The 19,516-nt window shown below is 39.5% G+C and overlaps 2 protein-coding genes across 4 annotated transcripts in view; one reads left to right on the top strand and one right to left on the bottom strand.

Moving 5' to 3' along the window:
- The window catches only part of fzd3.L (frizzled class receptor 3 L homeolog), a 57,862-nt gene extending 48,706 nt beyond the window's left edge, over positions 1 to 9,156 (bottom strand). Inside the window, 1 exon segment of the mRNA NM_001090449.1 lies at positions 9,071 to 9,156. The gene's annotated coding sequence lies outside the window, so the exon portion shown is untranslated.
- Positions 9,157 to 9,287: 131 nt separating this feature from the next.
- fbxo16.L (F-box protein 16 L homeolog) overlaps positions 9,288 to 19,516 on the top strand; it is a 41,820-nt gene continuing 31,591 nt past the window's right edge. Inside the window, exons 1-3 of one of the 3 annotated variants that reach the window (XM_018264110.2) lie at positions 9,288 to 9,640; positions 15,551 to 15,681; positions 18,298 to 18,333. In XM_018264110.2, coding sequence (XP_018119599.1) covers positions 15,586 to 15,681; positions 18,298 to 18,333 — 132 coding nt within the window. In that variant the 5' untranslated portion in view covers positions 9,288 to 9,640; positions 15,551 to 15,585. Of the gene's footprint in view, positions 9,641 to 15,228; positions 15,682 to 18,297; positions 18,334 to 19,516 lie in introns of those variants that run through there. The other 2 variants (XM_041563605.1, XM_041563607.1) reach the window with 2 other exon arrangements.

Raw genomic sequence — 19,516 nt, forward strand, 5'->3', positions numbered from 1 at the left:
ACAAGGCAAACAAATAAAATAGGCAGTGCAAGACCCAAGCTGAGAACAGCATATTCTATGTTCTTGCAATGGATAGAAACTACTGCATATGAACAAAAAATTAGATTTATTTTTTTTTTGCAAACTTGTACATACATGTTACAAAAAGATGTGATTTGGAAGCAGAGCAACAAAGGGTGAAAGATGATGAATATACATCCATGAAAAATCTATTTAAGTGCCAGAGGGCTGTGTAAAGGAATGTGACAACCATGTGAAACAGTTAAAGGGATTCTGTCATAATTTTTATGGTGTTGTTTTAACTCCTAAATTACACTGCAAATAATTCACTCTACAAAATATAAAATTTCATTCCTGAACCAGCAAGTGTACAGTATTTAGTTGTAATAATGGTGTGTAGGTGCATCTCAGGTCATTTTGCCTGGTCATGTGCTTTTAGAGCCAGCGCTGCACTATGGAACTGCTTTCTGGCAGGCTGTTTCTCCTACGCAATGTAACTGAAGGAGTCGCAGTGGGACCTGGATTTTTACCACTGAGTGCTGTTCTTAGATCTACCAGGCAGCTGTTATCTTGTGTTAGGGAGCTGCTATCTGGCTACTTTCCCATTGTTCTGTCGTTAGGCTGCTTAGGGGGGAAAGGGAGGGGGTGATATCACTCTAACTTGCAGTACAGCAGTAAAGAGTGACTGAAGTTTATCAGAGCACAAGTCACATGACTGGAGGCAGCTGGGAAACTAACAATATGTCTAGCCCCATGACAGATTTCAGTGCAGAATTCTGCTGGAGCAGCACTATTAACTGATGTGTTTAAAAAAACATGCTTTCCCATGACAGTATCCCTTAAATAAAAAAATTTAAAAACACACAAACTAGAGGTTGCTATATCAGCCCATAAGGAATAAGTATGTGGATTCAATGCCGATACAGAACCAGCACCTGCAGCCCTCTGGTTGCTCCTCAATGGCTGGAGATAGTGTAGGTCAATGATAGGATTCCCATGAAAAGACTTCAATTAATTCACCAGCACTCAGTGCCATTATATTCTTAGCAAGGCATCAAGTGTTACGCAGGTTTAAAGGGGTGGTTCACCTTTAAGTTAACTTTTAGTATGTTATAGAATGGCCAATTATAAGCAACTTTTCAATTGATCTTTAATTTTTATCAAAAAACAAATCTTTCATAAGGCGACAGATGTATTGTTATTGCTACTACAGGTATGGGACCTGTTATCCAGAATGCTCGGGACCTGGGGTTTTCCGGATAACGGATCTTTCCGTAATTTGGGTCTTCATGCCTTAAGTCTACAAGAAATTCATGTAAACATTAGATAAACCCAATAGGCTGGTTTTGCTTCCAATAAGGATTAATTATCTTAGTTGGGATCAAGTACAAGCTACTGTTTTATTATTACACAGAAAAAGAAAATCATTTTTAAAAATTTAGATTATTTGGATAAAATGGAGTCTATGGGAGACAGCCATTCCGTAATTCGGAGCTTTCTGGATATCGGGTTTCCGGATAAGGGATCCTATACCTGTATTTATTACTCGTCTTTCTACTCGGACCTCTCCTATTCATATCCTAGTCTCTTATTAAAATCAATGCATGGTTGCTAGGGTAATTTGGACCCTAGCAACTAGATTTTTAACATTGCAAACTGGAAAGCAGCTGCATAAAAAGCTAAATAACCCAAAAACCACAAAAAATAAAAACCAATTGTAAATTGTCTAAGAATATCCCTCTCTACATCATACTAAACATTAATTTAAAGGTGAACAAACCCTTTAAAATGGGATTTTTTTTGCTCGTATGTACTTGGCCTTCTGCTTTGTGCTGCCTACTGGAGTGTAAATATCCGTTAAAGAAAATGGCAGCTGGTGAAACAAAAACTGGACCAAAGTGCCATTTTTACTCCAACGAGAAGCCCATCAATGTCTGACAGGTGGTAGAAGAGAGTCTAAGACAACAAAAGGCATGTCAGAAAGTAATTTGTAGCGTATATAATTTTTGTCTGCTGTATGTTGCTGGTAATTACATGCGGCAGCCCTGTTTGAATCTTTAAGGAAAAGCTATACCTCTGTATGAGGTCTTGTCAGTGAGCCAAGGGCTACAATTCCAACCATCTAAGGTTACCTGTGTTCTTTTAAACCATAAAACCTGACACATTCTCCAGGCAACATACTGTGTGTACTGCCCTAGCCACACAAACATCAGAATCAAATCCTGTGCATTAGTTGGAGGGAAAAAAGTAGAAAAATGTGTTCCAAGAGCTTGCAATCCAACATATCTTCCCATACAGTACAGGTATGGGACCGGTTATCCAGAATGCTCAGGACCTGGGGTTTTACAGATAACATCTCTTTCTGTAATCTGGATCTTCATACTTTAAGTCTACTAGAAAATCATATAAACATAAAATAAACCCAATAGGCTGGGTTTGCTTCCAATAAGGATTACCGTAATTCTATCTTGGTTTGAATCAAATACACGCTACTGTTTTATTATTACTGAGACAAAGGAAACAATTCTTAAAAATTTGGATTATTTTATTATAATGGAGTATATGGCAGATAGCCTTTCCGGAATTGGGAACTTTCTGGATAACGGGTTTCCAGATAACGGATCCCATACATGTACTTGGTTATGTTGGTTGACACATTAAAGGTCCCCATACACGAACATATATAAGTTGCAGACAGATTACGTCGGCAGCTTATTGGGCAGTGTATGGATCGAGGACCGTATGAACGAACCAATGCATTCCTCGATCGAAATTTTTAAGGCCACCGATTAATGATGCACCGAATCAAGGATTCGGCCTTTTTCAAGGGGCTCTTTCTGTCCGGCAGAAGCCAAATCCGAATTTGCATATGCAAATTAGGGTTGCAGAGGTAAATTGTGTGACTTTTTGTCACAAAACAAGGAAGTAAAAAATGTTTTCCCCTTCCCATCCCCAATTTGCATATGCAAATTAGGATTCGGATAGGTATTCGGTCGAATCTTTTGCAAAGGATTCGGGGGTTCGGTCAAATCCAAAATAGTGGATTTGGTATATTCCTAGTTATATAAACACATTTACTTTACAGCGCTGCAAAATATGCTGGCGGTATATATATAAATGTTAATAAAAATAAATCCCTACCACCGATCAACATCTGGCCAACTTTTGACCAGATATCTATTGGGGAAAGCCAACCACCCGTATTCTTCTCATTGTGATCTGATTATAGGGCCCAAGGGCTCACAATCAGATAACCCCGATATCACCCACCTCAAGGTAGGCATATTGGAGAGATCTACTTGTTTATAGGGATGCATCGAATCCACTATTTTGGATTCGGCCGAACCCCCGAATCCATCGCGAAAGATTCAGCCGAATACCGAACCGAATCCTAATTTGCATATGCATATTAGGGGTGGGAAGGGGAAAGCATTTTTAACTTCCTTGTTTTGTGACAAAAAGTCATGCGATTATCCCACCCCTAATTTGCATATGCAAATTCGGTTCGGCCGGGCAGAAGGATTCGGCCGAATCCTGATGAAAAAGGCTGAATTCTGTATTCGGTGCATCCCTACTTGTTTAGCAAAGTCGCCAAACGAGAGGATCTCCCTTAACATAAGAACACTCTAAAGACTGACAGCTACAGCCCAGGATCATGGTTATCCTGTGACAGAGTAAGACCCGTATTTGACACAAAAATTAGTGATAGGATTACAGGTCAATGAGTTCTGAAGACCTGAATTACAACACCTGTAATTTGGGGGGTGAAAATGTAGAGACACTAGTTATCGACTACAGGTATGGGATCTAATATCCGGAAACCCATTATCTAGAAAGCTCGCCGACTCCATTTTAATTATTTAATCAAATAATTCAAATTTTATAACAATGATTTCCTTTTTCTGTGTAATAATAAAACAGTAGCTTGAACTTGATCCCAACTAGGAAATAATGCATGCTTACTGGAGGAAAAACAATCCTATTGGGTGAATGTAATGTTTAAATTATTTTTAGGAGATTTATAAGTGTGTGGATTACATTATGGAAAGACCCCTGATCCTGAAAACCCCCTGGATAATAGGTCCCATACCTGTATTTTAACACAATAAATATATACAGCTATATAGTCTTGTGCTGTTCATACTACCCAAAACACCAGGCGCATATAAAATATATTGGTGGTCGCTGGAGGTTTTAATTGAGAATCTACAAGTCCAAGACCTGGTCAAACTGGACAGATTTGCAATTCAGCCCTAAAGCTGATGGCCAAGGTCATGTAGTTGGACCACAAACTGTCAACTAATTCAGCTACAAAAACTGCCACATCAGACAAACATATGAAATGATGAGACTGGATGATCTTGACAAGAACGTGGACTAAAAGAGACCCCAAGACATTATGGGCATATTATATGCCAAGAACTAGGTCAACACTTTATAAAAGAAAACCATAAATCCCCTAAATTCATCTGGTAATCAAACATGTAGGGGCAAATTCATCAAGGGTCGAATATCGAGGGTTAATTAACCCTCGATATTCGACTGGGAATGAAAATCCTTCGACTCCGAATATCGAAGTCGAAGGATTTTGCGCAAATACTTCGATTGAACGATTCGAAGGATTTCAATCCAACGATCGAAGGATTATCCTTCGACCAAAAAAACTTAGCCAAGCCTATGGGGACCTTCCCCATAGGCTAACATTGGGTTCGGTAGCTTTTAGGTGGCGAACTAGGGGGTCGAAGTTTTTTCTTAAAGAGACAGTACTTCGACTATCGAATGGTCGAACGACTTTTAGTTAGAATCCTTCGATTCTAAGTCGTAGTCGAACGTCGAAGTAGCCCATTCGATGGTCGAAGTAGCCAAAGAAAACACTTCGAAATTCGAAGTATTTTTTCTTCTATTCCTTCACTCGAAGTTAATGAATTGGCCCTGTAGTGTAATGAGTGTGCACAAAGGAAGACTTGTTGTATTTTTTTTATAGCTGAGAATAGAGGTGAGGCCCCCCAACTACAGCCCAGTAGCCAAGTAGTCGTGCACATAAAATCAACTTTCATCGAGCTGTGCAATAATAACACAACAGGAGGCTCGGCTGACAGCGTTTTGTATCCTTTTGCAGTTTGACGGTTTAAATAAAGGTACAGCTGCAATGGTGCAATGCATTTAGGTTGGCGGCCCTCTGATCCTGCATCCCAATCACTCAGACTGCAATAAACACAGCAGCAGGATATGCACACAACACGGGCCTGAGAAAGAAGGCAAGGCCTCAGAAGCATTCAATGCTTTTACACATACATTTCTGTAGATACTATGGGGCACATTTACTAAGCTCGAGTGAAGGATTCGAATGAAAAAAACTTCGAATTTCGAAGTATTTTTTTGGGTACTTGGACCATCGAATAGGCTACTACGACCTTCGAAAATCGTAAAAATCGTTTGACTATTCGGTAGTAGAAGTACTGTCTCTTTAAAAAAAACTTTGACTACATACTTCGGAATAAAAAGACAACTGCTTGGCACGCACTCCACAGGACTCATACTTCGGAAGTTTAAACCTACCGAGGTACAATGTTAGCCTATGGGGACCTTCCCCATCACTTTTCTAAGCTTTCTATCAATCGCTTCAACTCGTTCGAATCGTTTGATCGTAGGATCTGCGCTAAATCCTTCGAATTCGAGTATTTTACTTCAAGGGTCGAATGCGATATTCGACCCTTAGTAAATGTGCCCCTATGTATCTGGCATGGCCAGGTTGTCCTCAGATTTAAATAAAGGAAGTTACAATTTACACGATAGACGCGGGAAGGCACAATTATAAGGGTCGAATTTCAAATTCATGCAAGTATTTTTTTTTTTTTAAAACTGCCATAAATTCGTCTACATTTAAAGGGGTGGTACACTTTTACGGTAACTTTTAGTATGTTATAGAATGACAAATTCCAATCAACTTTTCAATTGGTCTTCATTTTTTTTTCTTTTAGTTATTTGCCTTTTTCTTTTGACTCTTTGCAGCTTTCAAATGGGAGTCGCTGACCCCTTCTAAAAAGCAAATGCTCTGTAAGGCTACAAATGTATTGTTATTGCTACCTTTTATTACTTATCTTTCCATTCAGGCCTTCTACTATTCAAATTCCAGTTTTGTATTCAATCCAATGCATGGTTGCTAGGTTAATTTGGACCTTAGCAACCAAATGGCTGAAATTGCAAACTGGAAAACTGCTGAATAAAAAGCTAATTAACACAAAAACCACAAATCATAAAAAATGAAAACCAATTGCAAATTGTCTCAGAATAGCAGTCTCTACATCATACTAAAAGTTAAGGTTTGATTTCAAAATTGAATATAAAAAAAAATCTGTTTGCTCTTTTGAGAAATGTTTTCCGATGACAGGATCCCTTTAAATAGTAATTCGGCAGGTTTTAGGTGGCGAATAGTCTAGGGCCAGACTATGATAAATCTCAAAAATATAATTCAAATTTTTTAAAAAAAAACTCAAATTGAGTTTGGATAACTCTTTAGTCAAATTTGAAAGTTTTGAAAATTCGAATTTTCAATTCGACCCTTGATAAATCTGCCCCTTAGTGTGGATATATATATGTATTTTGCAAAAGTTTTTTTTTTTATATGTGCAATGCCTATTGCAATAAACTACAGAGCTCAATACTTCCCCAAGCAATGTACATTGATATATCCGGCATGAACATCTACATAGTGTCACATGCCCTTATATACATCATGATACATTGTTAGGGACAATTCCTGGAGATGATATCAGACCCAATAGCAGCAGCAATGACTGACAACAGCAGGATGTGATACCATAATGGGAGCAATGACAATGACATTGTGGTTAAATTGAAAGTTAAGGGACAGACCCGGAAATCCTAGTAATTATATCAGTATCACACACACACCTACTGATCTCACATGCAATTAGATCTGTCTCATCAATGATGTACCATAAGGCACAGTTGTTATTCCTGGATTTGGGAGTCGTTTTCACAACCAACAGTGCACATTAACTTGACCATTTAGCTTTAGGAAAGGGTTGGATGGTGTTTAGCAAGTGAGGGAATACAGGGATATGGGAGATAGCTCATAGTACAAGTTGATCTTGGAGTCAGGAAGGAACTTTTCCCCCTCTGAAGCAAATTGGAGAGAATTTAAATGGGGGTTTTCGCCTTCCTCTGGATCAACTGGCAGTTAGGCAGGTTATATATATAGACTTAAAAAGGCGGAACTTGATGGATGTGTTTTTTTCAACCTAATTTACTATGTTACTATTAATTCTGTTACACATCACTGCCTGCTTTGTATCAGTGGAAATACTCTCTATATGCAAACACTTCCATCCTGTAAAACCATATGTAGTTATTCATTGGCTCTCAAAAGGGCTTGGAGGACCCATAAGGAAACTGCACACGTGCAAGTGCATCACAATGCCAAGTTCTGCCATAATGCCACATGCATGCCCAGTAATGCCACATGCAATGCTAACAGCCTATAATGACACATGGACTTCCAGAGCCCATTAATGCCCAGTGCAATCGCTTGTATTCAGTAATGCCAGATGCAGATTTCAATGCCTCCTTTTACTACATGGAATTTTAATACTCAACAAAAGGCATGTGCAATTGCAATGCCCAAATAATGCCAAATGCAGTGCCAGTGTGCAAATAATGTCACATGCAATTGCAATGCACACTATTATCAAATGCAATGCACACTATTATCAAATGCAATGAACAATAACATCAAATGCAATTCCTAATGCACAATAATATACAGTAGAATGCAATTCCAATGCACAATAATATAGAATGCAATTCCAATGCACAATAATATAGAATGCAATTCCAATGCACAATAATAAAGAATGCAATTCCAATGCACAATAATATAGAATGCAATTCCAATGCACAATTATATAAAATGCAATTCCAATGCACAATTATATAAAATGCAATTCCAATGCACAATTATATAAAGTGCAATTCCAATGCACAATTATATAAAGTGCAATTCCAATGCACAATTATATAAAGTGCAATTCCAATGCACAATTATATAAAGTGCAATTCCAATGCACAATTATATAAAGTGCAATTCCAATGCACAATTATATAAAGTGCAATTCCAATGCACAATTATATAAAGTGCAATTCCAATGCACAATTATATAAAGTGCAATTCCAATGCACAATTATATAAAGTGCAATTCCAATGCACAATTATATAAAGTGCAATTCCAATGCACAATTATATAAAGTGCAATTCCAATGCACAATTATATAAAGTGCAATTCCAATGCACAATTATATAAAGTGCAATTCCAATGCACAATTATATAAAGTGCAATTCCAATGCACAATTATATAAAGTGCAATTCCAATGCACAATTATATAAAGTGCAATTCCAATGCACAATTATATAAAGTGCAATTCCAATGCACAATTATATAAAGTGCAATTCCAATGCACAATTATATAAAGTGCAATTCCAATGCACAATTATATAAAGTGCAATTCCAATGCACAATTATATAAAGTGCAATTCCAATGCACAATTATATAAAGTGCAATTCCAATGCACAATAATATAAAATGCTAAATAATATAAACTATAATTCCAAAGCACATTAATATGACATGCAATTACAATAGACACAAATGACACATACAATAGGAATATAAAAGTGTCAGGCAGCAGACAGAGTCCCATCAGTTTCCCACAATGCCCCGGTACCGGCTCATTTCCCACAATGCCTCGGTACCGGCTCATTTCCCACAATGCCTCGGTACCGGCTCATTTCCCACACTGCCCCGGTACCGGCTCTGCACTCACACAGGCGGGATAGTGAGTAAAAAGCGGAGTATTGGGTGGAATGAGGGTGATACGTTGTGTGGATAATGGAAAGGGGTCGGGCTTTGTCCCCTGTTCCTCATCCCTGTGAGCAGCTGCCATGATTCCAGCAGCCCCTCACCCGCACTGTCCGCACACCGTCTCCTCTTTTCTATTCATTGTCCCTTATACTGCCGCTGTCCTGCGCCTGTTACAACCGCACTTACCGTGCTGCGCTCGTTTCCTCCCTTCGCTTATCGCTGACAGGTTCTCCCTCTCACACGGAGCAGCGGAGACACCACACGCACCGGCCACAGACTCTCTCCCTACTGGAACGCATCGTCCCACCCACTCGCAGAGCTGTCCAAGCTCCGCCCACACAGAAGGCGTTGCGCTCTGAGTTCCCAGCACGCCCACCACTACGCCCCGCCCTACCAGCGATTCCATTCACTTCAAGCAAAGGGGAGGCCGAAAACCCTACTCCACCCCTTTCGCCCAGTCTTTGTGTTTTTATGTCTAATTACTTCTTCCACTAACGATAACCTGCTTCAGGAGATTACAGAGATGAGCATAACCTTTTAATGATAAGAAATAGAAAGGCTACAGAGAGGGCAAGTGCGTGCGAGCTGACCAATCAGATCTCGGGATAGGGGTTGCCGCAGCAACCGCGAAACGCTAGTAAACACGGACCTAAGACGTACGGTGATTGGTTGGAGACTGTGACGGTGGGGTGGGGCTAGTGCAGTTTCTATAGTAACGTGCTGTGCTGCTCTGTGGTGCTGAGGCTTCTGCGAAAGGTAATTGTGATGGTGTCCGGGGCGTTGCTATTGTACATTATTATATAATAATATAATATTCTGTATGAAATGTTATAGCTATTATTTCTATTACACATGTAGAGATCTTTGTGGAAACGCTTGATACTTGCTGCTACATTTATACAGGCTCTTGTCAGCTGCTCTGCTGCAACACTGACTCAACGGGGCCCTTAGTACTGAGGGGCCACACCTCCAAACAAGTGCCCTTCCCCCCATAATTCTGTGATTTCCCATCATGCCACACGCTCATGTGATATAAAACAGCCACGGGGGCAACCTGTGCCTAAACTGAGGGGCCCTCACCCCTTTACACTTCAACATGTGGGATAATGCAGCGTTAAATGAGTTGTTCTCCTTTAAATTAACTCTTAGTATGATGTACAGAGGGATATTCTGAGACAATTTGCAATTGGTTTTCATTTTTTTTATTGTGGTTTTTTACTTATTTAGCTTTTTATTCAGCAGCTCCTGGGTTTGTAATTTCACTAATCTAGTTGCTAGGGTCCACATTCCCCTAGCAACCATGCATTGATTGGAATAAGAGACTGGAATATGAATAGGAGAGGCCTGAATAGAAAGATGAGTAATAAAAAGCAGCAATAACAATAAATGTGCCTTACAGAGTATTTGTTTTTTATTTGACCCCCCATATAATTAAAAAAACGATAACATAGGATTAGTTGCATAGAATTATCCATTCTATAATATGGTAAAAGTTAACTTAAAGTTGAACCACCCCTTTAAAGGAATTGTTCAGTGTAAAAAATAAAAACTGGGTAAATAGACATGCTGTGCAAAATAAAAAATGTATCTAATATAGTTAGTTAGCCAAATATGGAATGTATAAAGACTGCAGTGAGTGGATGTGTAACATAATAGCCAGAACACTACTTCCTGCTTTTCAGCTCTCTTGCTTTCCACTGATTGGTTACCAGGCAGTAACCAATCAGAGACTTGAGGGGGGACCACATGGGTCATAACTGTTGCTTTTGAATCTGAGCTGAATGCTGAGGATCAATTGCAAACTCACTGAACAGTTATGTCCCATGTGGCCCCCCTTATAGTCATTGACTAACTCAGAATTAGAGAGCTGAAAAGCAGGAAGTAGTTTTCTGGCTATTATGTTACACATCCAGTCACTCCAGCCTTTATATATTACATTTTTGCCTAACTAACTATATTAGAAACATGTTTTATTTTGCACAGCCTATCGATTTACGTAGTTTTTATTTTAACACTGAACTGTTCCTTTAAGGTGTATGCTTGCTGCAGACTGTGCTGAATTCCCTGCAGCCATGCAGAATGCACCCAACCAGGGGCATAACTATAGAGGAAGCAGACCCTGCGGCTGCAGGGGGGGGCAGGAGGTATAGGGGCCCCATGAGGCCCTAATTTATACACAATTTTAATAAATACTTCTAGACATTTTGGGGACCTTAAAAATAATTTGCTGTGGGGACAAGTAATATCTGATTGTATTTACTTACCTAAAACCCCTGGCTGGAAGAGGATCGCTCCATGGTGCTCGCTTGAATAACCCTGGGCAGGTGCAGTGCTGATAGGAGCACCAGTGGTTTCAGGTAAGTAAATACATCCATTTGGGGTGCTTAACATTTGGCACCCCCAAGAGCGATATGACTTTCCTTCTCCCTTAAAGGGGTTGTTCACCTTTGAGATAACTGTCAGTATGATGTAGAGAGGGATATTCTGAGACAATTTGCAATTGGATTTCATTTTTTATTATTTGTGGTTTTTGACTTATTTAGCTTTTTATTCAGCAGCTCTTCAACCTGTAATAAAAAAATGTTGCCTAGAATTGGCCTTTCTATATAATAAAAGTTACCTTAAAGGTGAACCACCCCTTTAATGGGTCCCACAGCAAAATCATTTTAGGGCCCCACTTATCTTCATAAACATATAATAAAAGCATGCTCAAACAGTGCCCAAAGGGCCCCTTTAGCTCCTGGGCCCCTTGGCATTAGCAGGGTCTGTTTACTATTTAGTAACTCACCTGAGCACTAAGGGGTGCAAAAGTGTGCCACTCTCCTGAAATTGCATCTCCATTGGAACCTCTGGTGGTAAAACCAACATATCGAAAAGTCCCCTGAAATTTCCACTATTGCACTTGGGGACCCTGGAATTATCACCACATTCAGGATAGTGTTAGCATTAAAGGGGTTGTTCACCTTTGAATTAATTATGACATAGAGAGAGATATTCTGAGACAATTTGCAATTGGTTTTCATTTTTTATTATTTGTGAAATTTGAGGTATTTAGCTTCTTATTCAGCAGCTCTCCAGTTTGCAATTTCAGCCATCTGGTTGCTAGGGTCCAAATTCCCCTAGCAACCATGCACTGATTCGAATAAGAGACTGGAATATGAATAGAAGATTCCTGAATAGAAAGATGAGTAATAAAAAGTAGCAATAATAAATCCATAGCTTTACAGAGCATTTGTTTTTTAAGATGGGGTCAGTGACCCTGATTGAATGTTGGAAAGAGTCAGAAGAAGAAGGCAAATAAATAAAACAACAATAAAAAAATACATAATGAAGACCAATTGAAAAGTTTCTTAGAATTGGGCATTCTATAACATACTAAAAGTTAATGTAAAGGTGAACCACCGCTTGTGGGAATTTGGATTTTGGGGCCACAAAGGCTCCAATTTAACAATTCCCACAGTAGTAAGAAGCAACTTTCCTCAAACCTGCAGATCTTTTCCCCAAAATACACACAAATCAACACTTGTGACATTGCCCTAAAGGCTAAAAGGTGCTTCAGACATTTTCAGGAAATTCTTTGCAGAATTTATGACATGAAATATTTGTTTATGAAGGTTTTGCAGTTCTGGAGGTCACATCTGTACAGATGCGGTGGGTGTAAATCTTGCACTTGCTTTGTGCGGTCAATGAAACTTACACTTACCTATGTCATCGTGACTTTATCTCCAGTGCAGCCTGCGTTTTACTTTGAAGTCCACTTCAAAACCTGTGTTTCCTTTGATGTCAAGGTCTCGCTATGGTTTCGGCATATTTGTACTCATTACGTTCCCAGGCAGGTCACTATAACTGCAGTGTGATTAATCAATTTGCTCTTTCCTCCAGGGATCAAATATTTTGGAATTTATACAAAAATCCCTTTCTGTTATAATCGATTTCTAATGGTAAATGAGTAATAAAAGTGCAGCAATGTACTTGACTATGATTAAAGGTATTTCAATATACAAACTGTTTGGACAAAAATATTTTGTGTCCCAAAGAGCTAGAAACAGAATTTTATAGCATCCAGTGAAACCTAAAGTACTCATGGGGGCTGCCATACTGTAAATTATATTCTGAGCATATCTGAAGTCACTGACGGGTTGTGTGACCATATAAAGGCACAAGGCTGCAGGCTGAGTTATACAGGGAACTCTGAGTATCACTCATGTATTATAAGGGATAATGTACCCCCTACTGTAAATGATAAGGATATTAGAAGTCACTGAGGGGTTGTTCTGTGACCATATAAAGGCACAAGGCTGCAGGCTGAGTTATACAGGGAATTCTGAGTATCACTCATGTATTATAAGGGAAAATGTACCCCCTACTGTAAATGATAAGGATATTAGAAGTCACTGAGGGGTTGTTCTGTGACCATATAAAGGCACAAGGCTGCAGGCTGAGTTATACAGGGAATTCTGAGTATCACTCATGTATTATAAGGGAAAATGTACCCCCTACTGTAAATGATAAGGATATTAGAAGTCACTGAGGGGTTGTTCTGTGACCATATAAAGGCACAAGGCTGCAGGCTGAGTTATACAGGGAATTCTGAGTATCACTCATGTATTATAAGGGAAAATGTACCCCCTACTGTAAATGATAAGGATATTAGAAGTCACTGAGGGGTTGTTCTGTGACCATATAAAGGCACAAGGCTGCAGGCTGAGTTATACAGGGAACTCTGAGTATCACTCATGTATTATAAGGGCTAATGTACCCCCTACTGTAAATGATAAGGATATTAGAAGTCACTGAGGGGTTGTTCTGTGACCATATAAAGGCACAAGGCTGCAGGCTGAGTTATACAGGGAACTCTGAGTATCACTCATATATTATAAGGGATAATGTACCCCCTACTGTAAATGATAAGGATATTAGAAGTCACTGAGGGGTTGTTCTGTGACCATATAAAGGCACAAGGCTGCAGGCTGATTTATACAGGGAACTCTGAGTATCACTCATGTATTATAAGGGATAATGTACCCCCTACTGTAAATGATAAGGATATTAGAAGTCACTGAGGGGTTCTGTGACCATATAAAGGCACAAGGCTGCAGGCTGAGTTTTATAGGGAACTCTGAGTATCACTCATGTATTATAAGGGATAATGTACCCCCTACTGTAAATGATAAGGATATTAGAAGTCACTGAGGGGTTGTTCTGTGACCATATAAAGGCACAAGGCTGCAGGCTGAGTTATACAGGGAACTCTGAGTATCACTCATGTATTATAAGGGATAATGTACCTCCTACTGTAAATGATAAGGATATTAGAAGTCACTGACGGGTTCTGCGACAGGCCTTGATAAATGTTTCTCAAGCCTCATTGCTTGGACGACTTTATATGACTGTAGAATCTTTTTTAATTTTGAAAGAATATAGTTATATTTCTGTTGTCATGCCGTTTCTTAAATGACTACATAAAAGTGAAGTTACATTACCTCAGCCCATAATATGTCAAAATTTGTGCAAACATGTCAGTCATTATAGGTTAAAGCAACTGTTTCAGAAGTCAGACATGCTTTAATTACACTATGGAATGAGGCAGATTCCATTTGTGTCTTGTGCAGATGTTAAACAAACAGGAGACTGGGTGAAGTCAGGCTGACAGTCAGGACTGCCATTAAAATTCAAGGGCCCCTTGGGAACTTTGGGGCAGTATTGACCCCTGGGGGCCAATTTATCAAGGGTCAAAGTGGAAATTCGAATTTCAAATTTTTCAAAACTGTCAAATTCAACTAGGGAATTGGTACAATTGGATTCAAGCTTTTTTAAAAATTCAAATGTGATTTTCGATAATTATCATACACTGGCCCCTTAGGATCTAAAATTTGACTATTTGCTGCCTAAAACCTGCCGAATTGCTGTTTTAGTCAATGGAAGACGTCCTGGGATCAATTTGGAGTTGTTTGCTGACATTCCAATTTTATTTGGAGGAAAAACTCGAATGGAGTTTTTAAAACTCGAATTTTCAGGTCGATCCTATTCACCTGAGTTTTGAAAATTAGATTTTTTTAATTATTTTCGATTGGTCGAATTTCAAGTTTATGGGAGTTTTTAAAAACTCACTTGAAATTTGACCATTGATAAATGTGCCCACTAGTGCTGTGCGGATTTAGAATTTCTCGACCCGACCCTAACCCTCCCAATCCACACCCAGCCCGGGCCCGCTGCTGCCCTCTATTTATAGACCCGCACCAGCCCCACAGTGATGTCACATAAGGAGTGGGACGGGCAGAAGTCTATAAATTCCAGCCCCGCAGTGACGGAACTAGGTGGGGGCGGGCCGTGCAGCCGGGCCCTGCCCCCACCATCGTCCGTGCGACTGCTGCCGAATCCAGTGGCGTGCGTGACTGCCAGGGGGCCCTGCGGGGGTGCGGGCCCCGGCCCAATTGCACCCCCTGCTCCCCCGGTAGTTACGCCACTGCAGCCCCGGAAGCCAGAACTGCTAGGTCGGGGAGAGCAAGAGAAGAGCTCGACCTGGACCCAGCCACGACCCGAAGATTTTATGCAGGAGTCGCCTAAACCCGTCCGACCAGAGGCCGACCTGCACATCACTGGTGCCCACTGGTGTGTGACACTGCAGAACAATGGCTTTTGTACTAAAACTCTATTTCTTTTCAGATAACTGCAGCCTCCCTGTGTGCCATTTAGGAATCATGGCTTTTGCAGCCCCTAAGCACATGGAGGGCCCGAAATTACAAACCAAAATGAGTACCTGGACCCCATTAAACCACCAGCTCATGAATGACAAGGTAAGTTTAATCAGCCTTTACATGACAGAGGATTGTGTGGATTGTGAGAGTCTGTGATGGAGACGAAACACACAGAACCACAACAAGAGGGATTGAGATTGTGCATTGCAGGACTGTACCTAACCCTGAGCAAGTTAGTTGCTCCTGAAAACAAACACAGAAGTTTTTAATATTGTGTTTATTTTATTGCACTCAAATATACACCAGAGTTTCCTTGTTAAATGACTTCTCAGTAAAATTCAATTTACCCATTTGTTTTGAGCAAATTGATTCCAATTGGTATATCATTTAAAGGAGACATACCTGTATAGGATAAATTAAACCCCCCTCTAATTTTGTAGGCACTAATGTATACTATATTTTCTTTAAAAAAAGGCCCCTTTATTTGAGCTTCCCATAGATCTGCTAAGGTCCCTGTCAGAGGCACAGTAGGAGGGGGCAGCCAATCACAGCCCTGCAGTCACACAAGCAAAGACAGACTTCAGTTCCCTATCAGGTCAGCCTAGCTGCTGATTGGTTCCTGTCCTACAGTGCTGAGTGCCACCAGCTCCCCTGCACATCCTGGGAAAGGAAACAGCAGGAAGTGGAACAGATGGGCGGGACTAGAAGGGGTTTTACAGAAATTTTCATTGAAGTAAACAGAAACACAACTTTTTAAAGCACATTCTTTCTATATGTAAGAAAGTTTAATGCACTGGCATATTCTTGTGTTTTACATAATACGCCTCCTTTAAGGCAGCAGTTTATATTTGGTTGATACTCAGTTTTATTTATTGAGCAGAAACAGCCACAACTGGGGTCACTGACTCTTTATTCCCACTACCTCCAGGGTATTCACAGCTAGAAACTAGACCAGTAAGCTGAGTTGCCACCTGGCCGGTATTTTACCGGCCTGGCTGGTAAAAATGATGGCTGATCCCAATGTTATTTATAGGGGAAAAAGGTAAATATATAGGAAGGCCGGTATTTTTTTTCCAGAAAATGTGGCAACCTTACCCATAATATATACAGCAAAAACATATATTACCATTATTTGAGACACAAGATACTGTTGTGGCCTCTCATTATCCATCTATGGGACCAAAATATATTGCCTTTACTTTCAGTATGTGACTGGGAATTATTCAGATATCAGTTATGCCCTACACATGATGGCCTGAGTGTAACCAACTCATTGATCCTATTGATTCCAGGCATATTTAGGAGAGATTCCCATTGGCCCATTTGGAAATCATGGATTTTGTCTGCTGCCACCCAAATATGGTCCCCCTCTTTCTTATCTCACTTGGACTCAGAGAAGGTTGAAGCGGGGATAATATATGTTATGATAATTATTTAAGGAAAAGTATAAGATTTTGAAACTCTGACCCCTAGTGGCAGCAAGGTATAAAGCAATGACATTATTTTAGGCTCTGCACTAATTCTAAAGGGAAATTACATTTTATAAGTAGGATTTATTTTCAATTGATCTAGGTGGCATTTACACATAGGGGCAGATTTATCAAGGGTCGATTTTTCGAAGTGTAAAATACTTTTTCAAATATAAAAGTCAAAGTATTTTTCACCAAATTTGGCCATCGAACGATCGAAGTAAAATCATAATGACATTATTTTAGGCTCTGCCCTAATTCAAAAGGGAAATTACATTTTATAAGTAGGATTTATTTTCCATTGATGTAGGTGGCATTTACACATAGGGGCAGATTTATCAAGGGTCGATTTTCGAAGTGTAAAATACTTTTTCGAATATCAAAGTCGAAGTATTTTTCACCGAATTTCGCCATCGAACGATCGAAGTAAAATCATTCAATCGAACGATTAAATCTTTCGAATCAAACGATTCAAACGATTTTAGCGTACGATCGAACGATTTTACTTCGATGTGTAAAGACTTAGAAAATGGTTGTAGAAGTTCCCCATAGGCTAACATAGCACTTCGGCAGGTTTAATTTGGCGAAGTATTGAAGTCGACGTTTTTTTTAAAGAGACAGTACTTCGATTATCAAAGTAAATTCGAAGTCATAGTATCCTATTCGATGGTCGAAGTATCCAAAAAATTACTTTGAATTTCGAATTTTTTTACTTATAAAATTCCCTCAAATTCACTTCGACCCTTGATAAATCTGCCCCATAGTGTGTGCAGCATGTAGCTATATACTCGCTTCTGCGGGTACTTTACTGTATAAAATGAAATAGGTGAGGATGAAGACCCAAAGGAAAGTGATTGTGAAAAATATTACTAGAGAGTCTAAAACAACTGGATTGCTGAGTAATCATTGAAGACGTTTCACTACTCATCCGAGCAGCTTCTTCAGGTCAACCATGATCTGGATGAATGAAAATCTTCATAGTCATTACTAGAGAGTTTTGGTGAAATAATTAAGCAAGATGGGAGTCAATCCTTTGCAGTCAAAGAGTGGAGCAGACAGAGAAAACAGTAACAGAGACATGGATAGTAAGTGTTGTGCAGTTTCAGGTAAAAAGCCAGGAAAAGCCCCGAATCTAGATGGCCATGGACAATAACCCAGCAGATAATCATTTTCTTCTAAACATCTCTTTTGTCCAATAAGCAAAAGAAAAGCTTATTTAACACTGTGAATATTTTTATTTCCATAGGTGTTTGAAGAAAGATGTTCCCTGCTCGGCAAATGGGTAAGTTCTGACTTGAATCTTTAGGACACGTGGGTCAAGTCTTAAAGGAAACCAAATCCTAAAAAATTAATATGGCTAGAAATGCTGTATTTTTCCATAATGTTTTTATTGAATTTTAAAAAATATACACTGAATTGAGAGCTAAAAGGAGAACTAACCCCTAAAAATTAATATAGCTAAAAATTGCATATTTTATATGCTGAACTTATTGCACCAGCCTAAAGTTTCAGTTTGTCAATAGCAGCAATGATCCAGGACTTCAAACTTGTCACAGGGGGTCACCATCTTGGAAAGTGTCTGTGACACTCACATGCTCAGTGGGCTCTGATTGGCTGTTGAGAAGCTAAGCTTAGGGCTCGTCACTAATTATCCAGCAGAAAATGAGCTTCCCTGGCTGTAATATAAGCTGATGCTACAGGTTTGCTGATTATTCAATTCTGATGCTAATTGCACTGGTTTGTGTGCTGCCATGTAGTAATTATGTGTATTAATTACTAATCAGCCTTATATTGTGACATTTCTATTCTATGTGTACTGTATATTGTGAGTGGGTCCCTAAGCTCAGTAAGTGACAGCAGCACAGAGCATGTGCAGTGAATCAGCAGAAAAGAAGATGGGGAGCTACTGGGGCATCTTTGGAGACACAGATCTTCCCTGCTAAAGGGCCCTGTGGTAGCCTTGGGCTGGTAAAAAAGCCCAAAACATAACGTACAACATTTCTACATTACAACATTATCTGAAAGCAGGGTTAATTTGTCATAAAAGCTGATGCTGCATGGCTAATTATTAATTAATTCAGATGCAGAATGAACTAGTTTCTATGCTGCCATGTAACGTGAATCTGAATTAATTACTAGTCAACCTTGTATTGTGACTGTTATATTTTATATATACTTTATATATTGTGAGTCAATCCCTTAGCTCAGATAGTAACCCAGAGCATGTGCTGTGAATCAGAAGAAAAGATGGGGAGCTACTGGGGCATCTTCAGAGGCACAGATCTTTCTTGTTAAAAGGCTGTAGCTATGGCACACGGAGAGAATACTCAGAAAGCGACAGATCTTCGCTACTGTGGGTGACTAATTTCCCTGAAATGCCTTTCCACCGGCAAGAATGTGAATCGCCAGCGGGGTGGCATTTGTGTTGCTTCTTTTTCCAAAGTCGCCCAATGTTTTCTCGTGAG

The sequence above is a fragment of the Xenopus laevis genome, chromosome 5L (assembly GCF_017654675.1).
Source record: "Xenopus laevis strain J_2021 chromosome 5L, Xenopus_laevis_v10.1, whole genome shotgun sequence".
In the NCBI taxonomy this organism is placed as follows: domain Eukaryota; kingdom Metazoa; phylum Chordata; class Amphibia; order Anura; family Pipidae; genus Xenopus; species Xenopus laevis.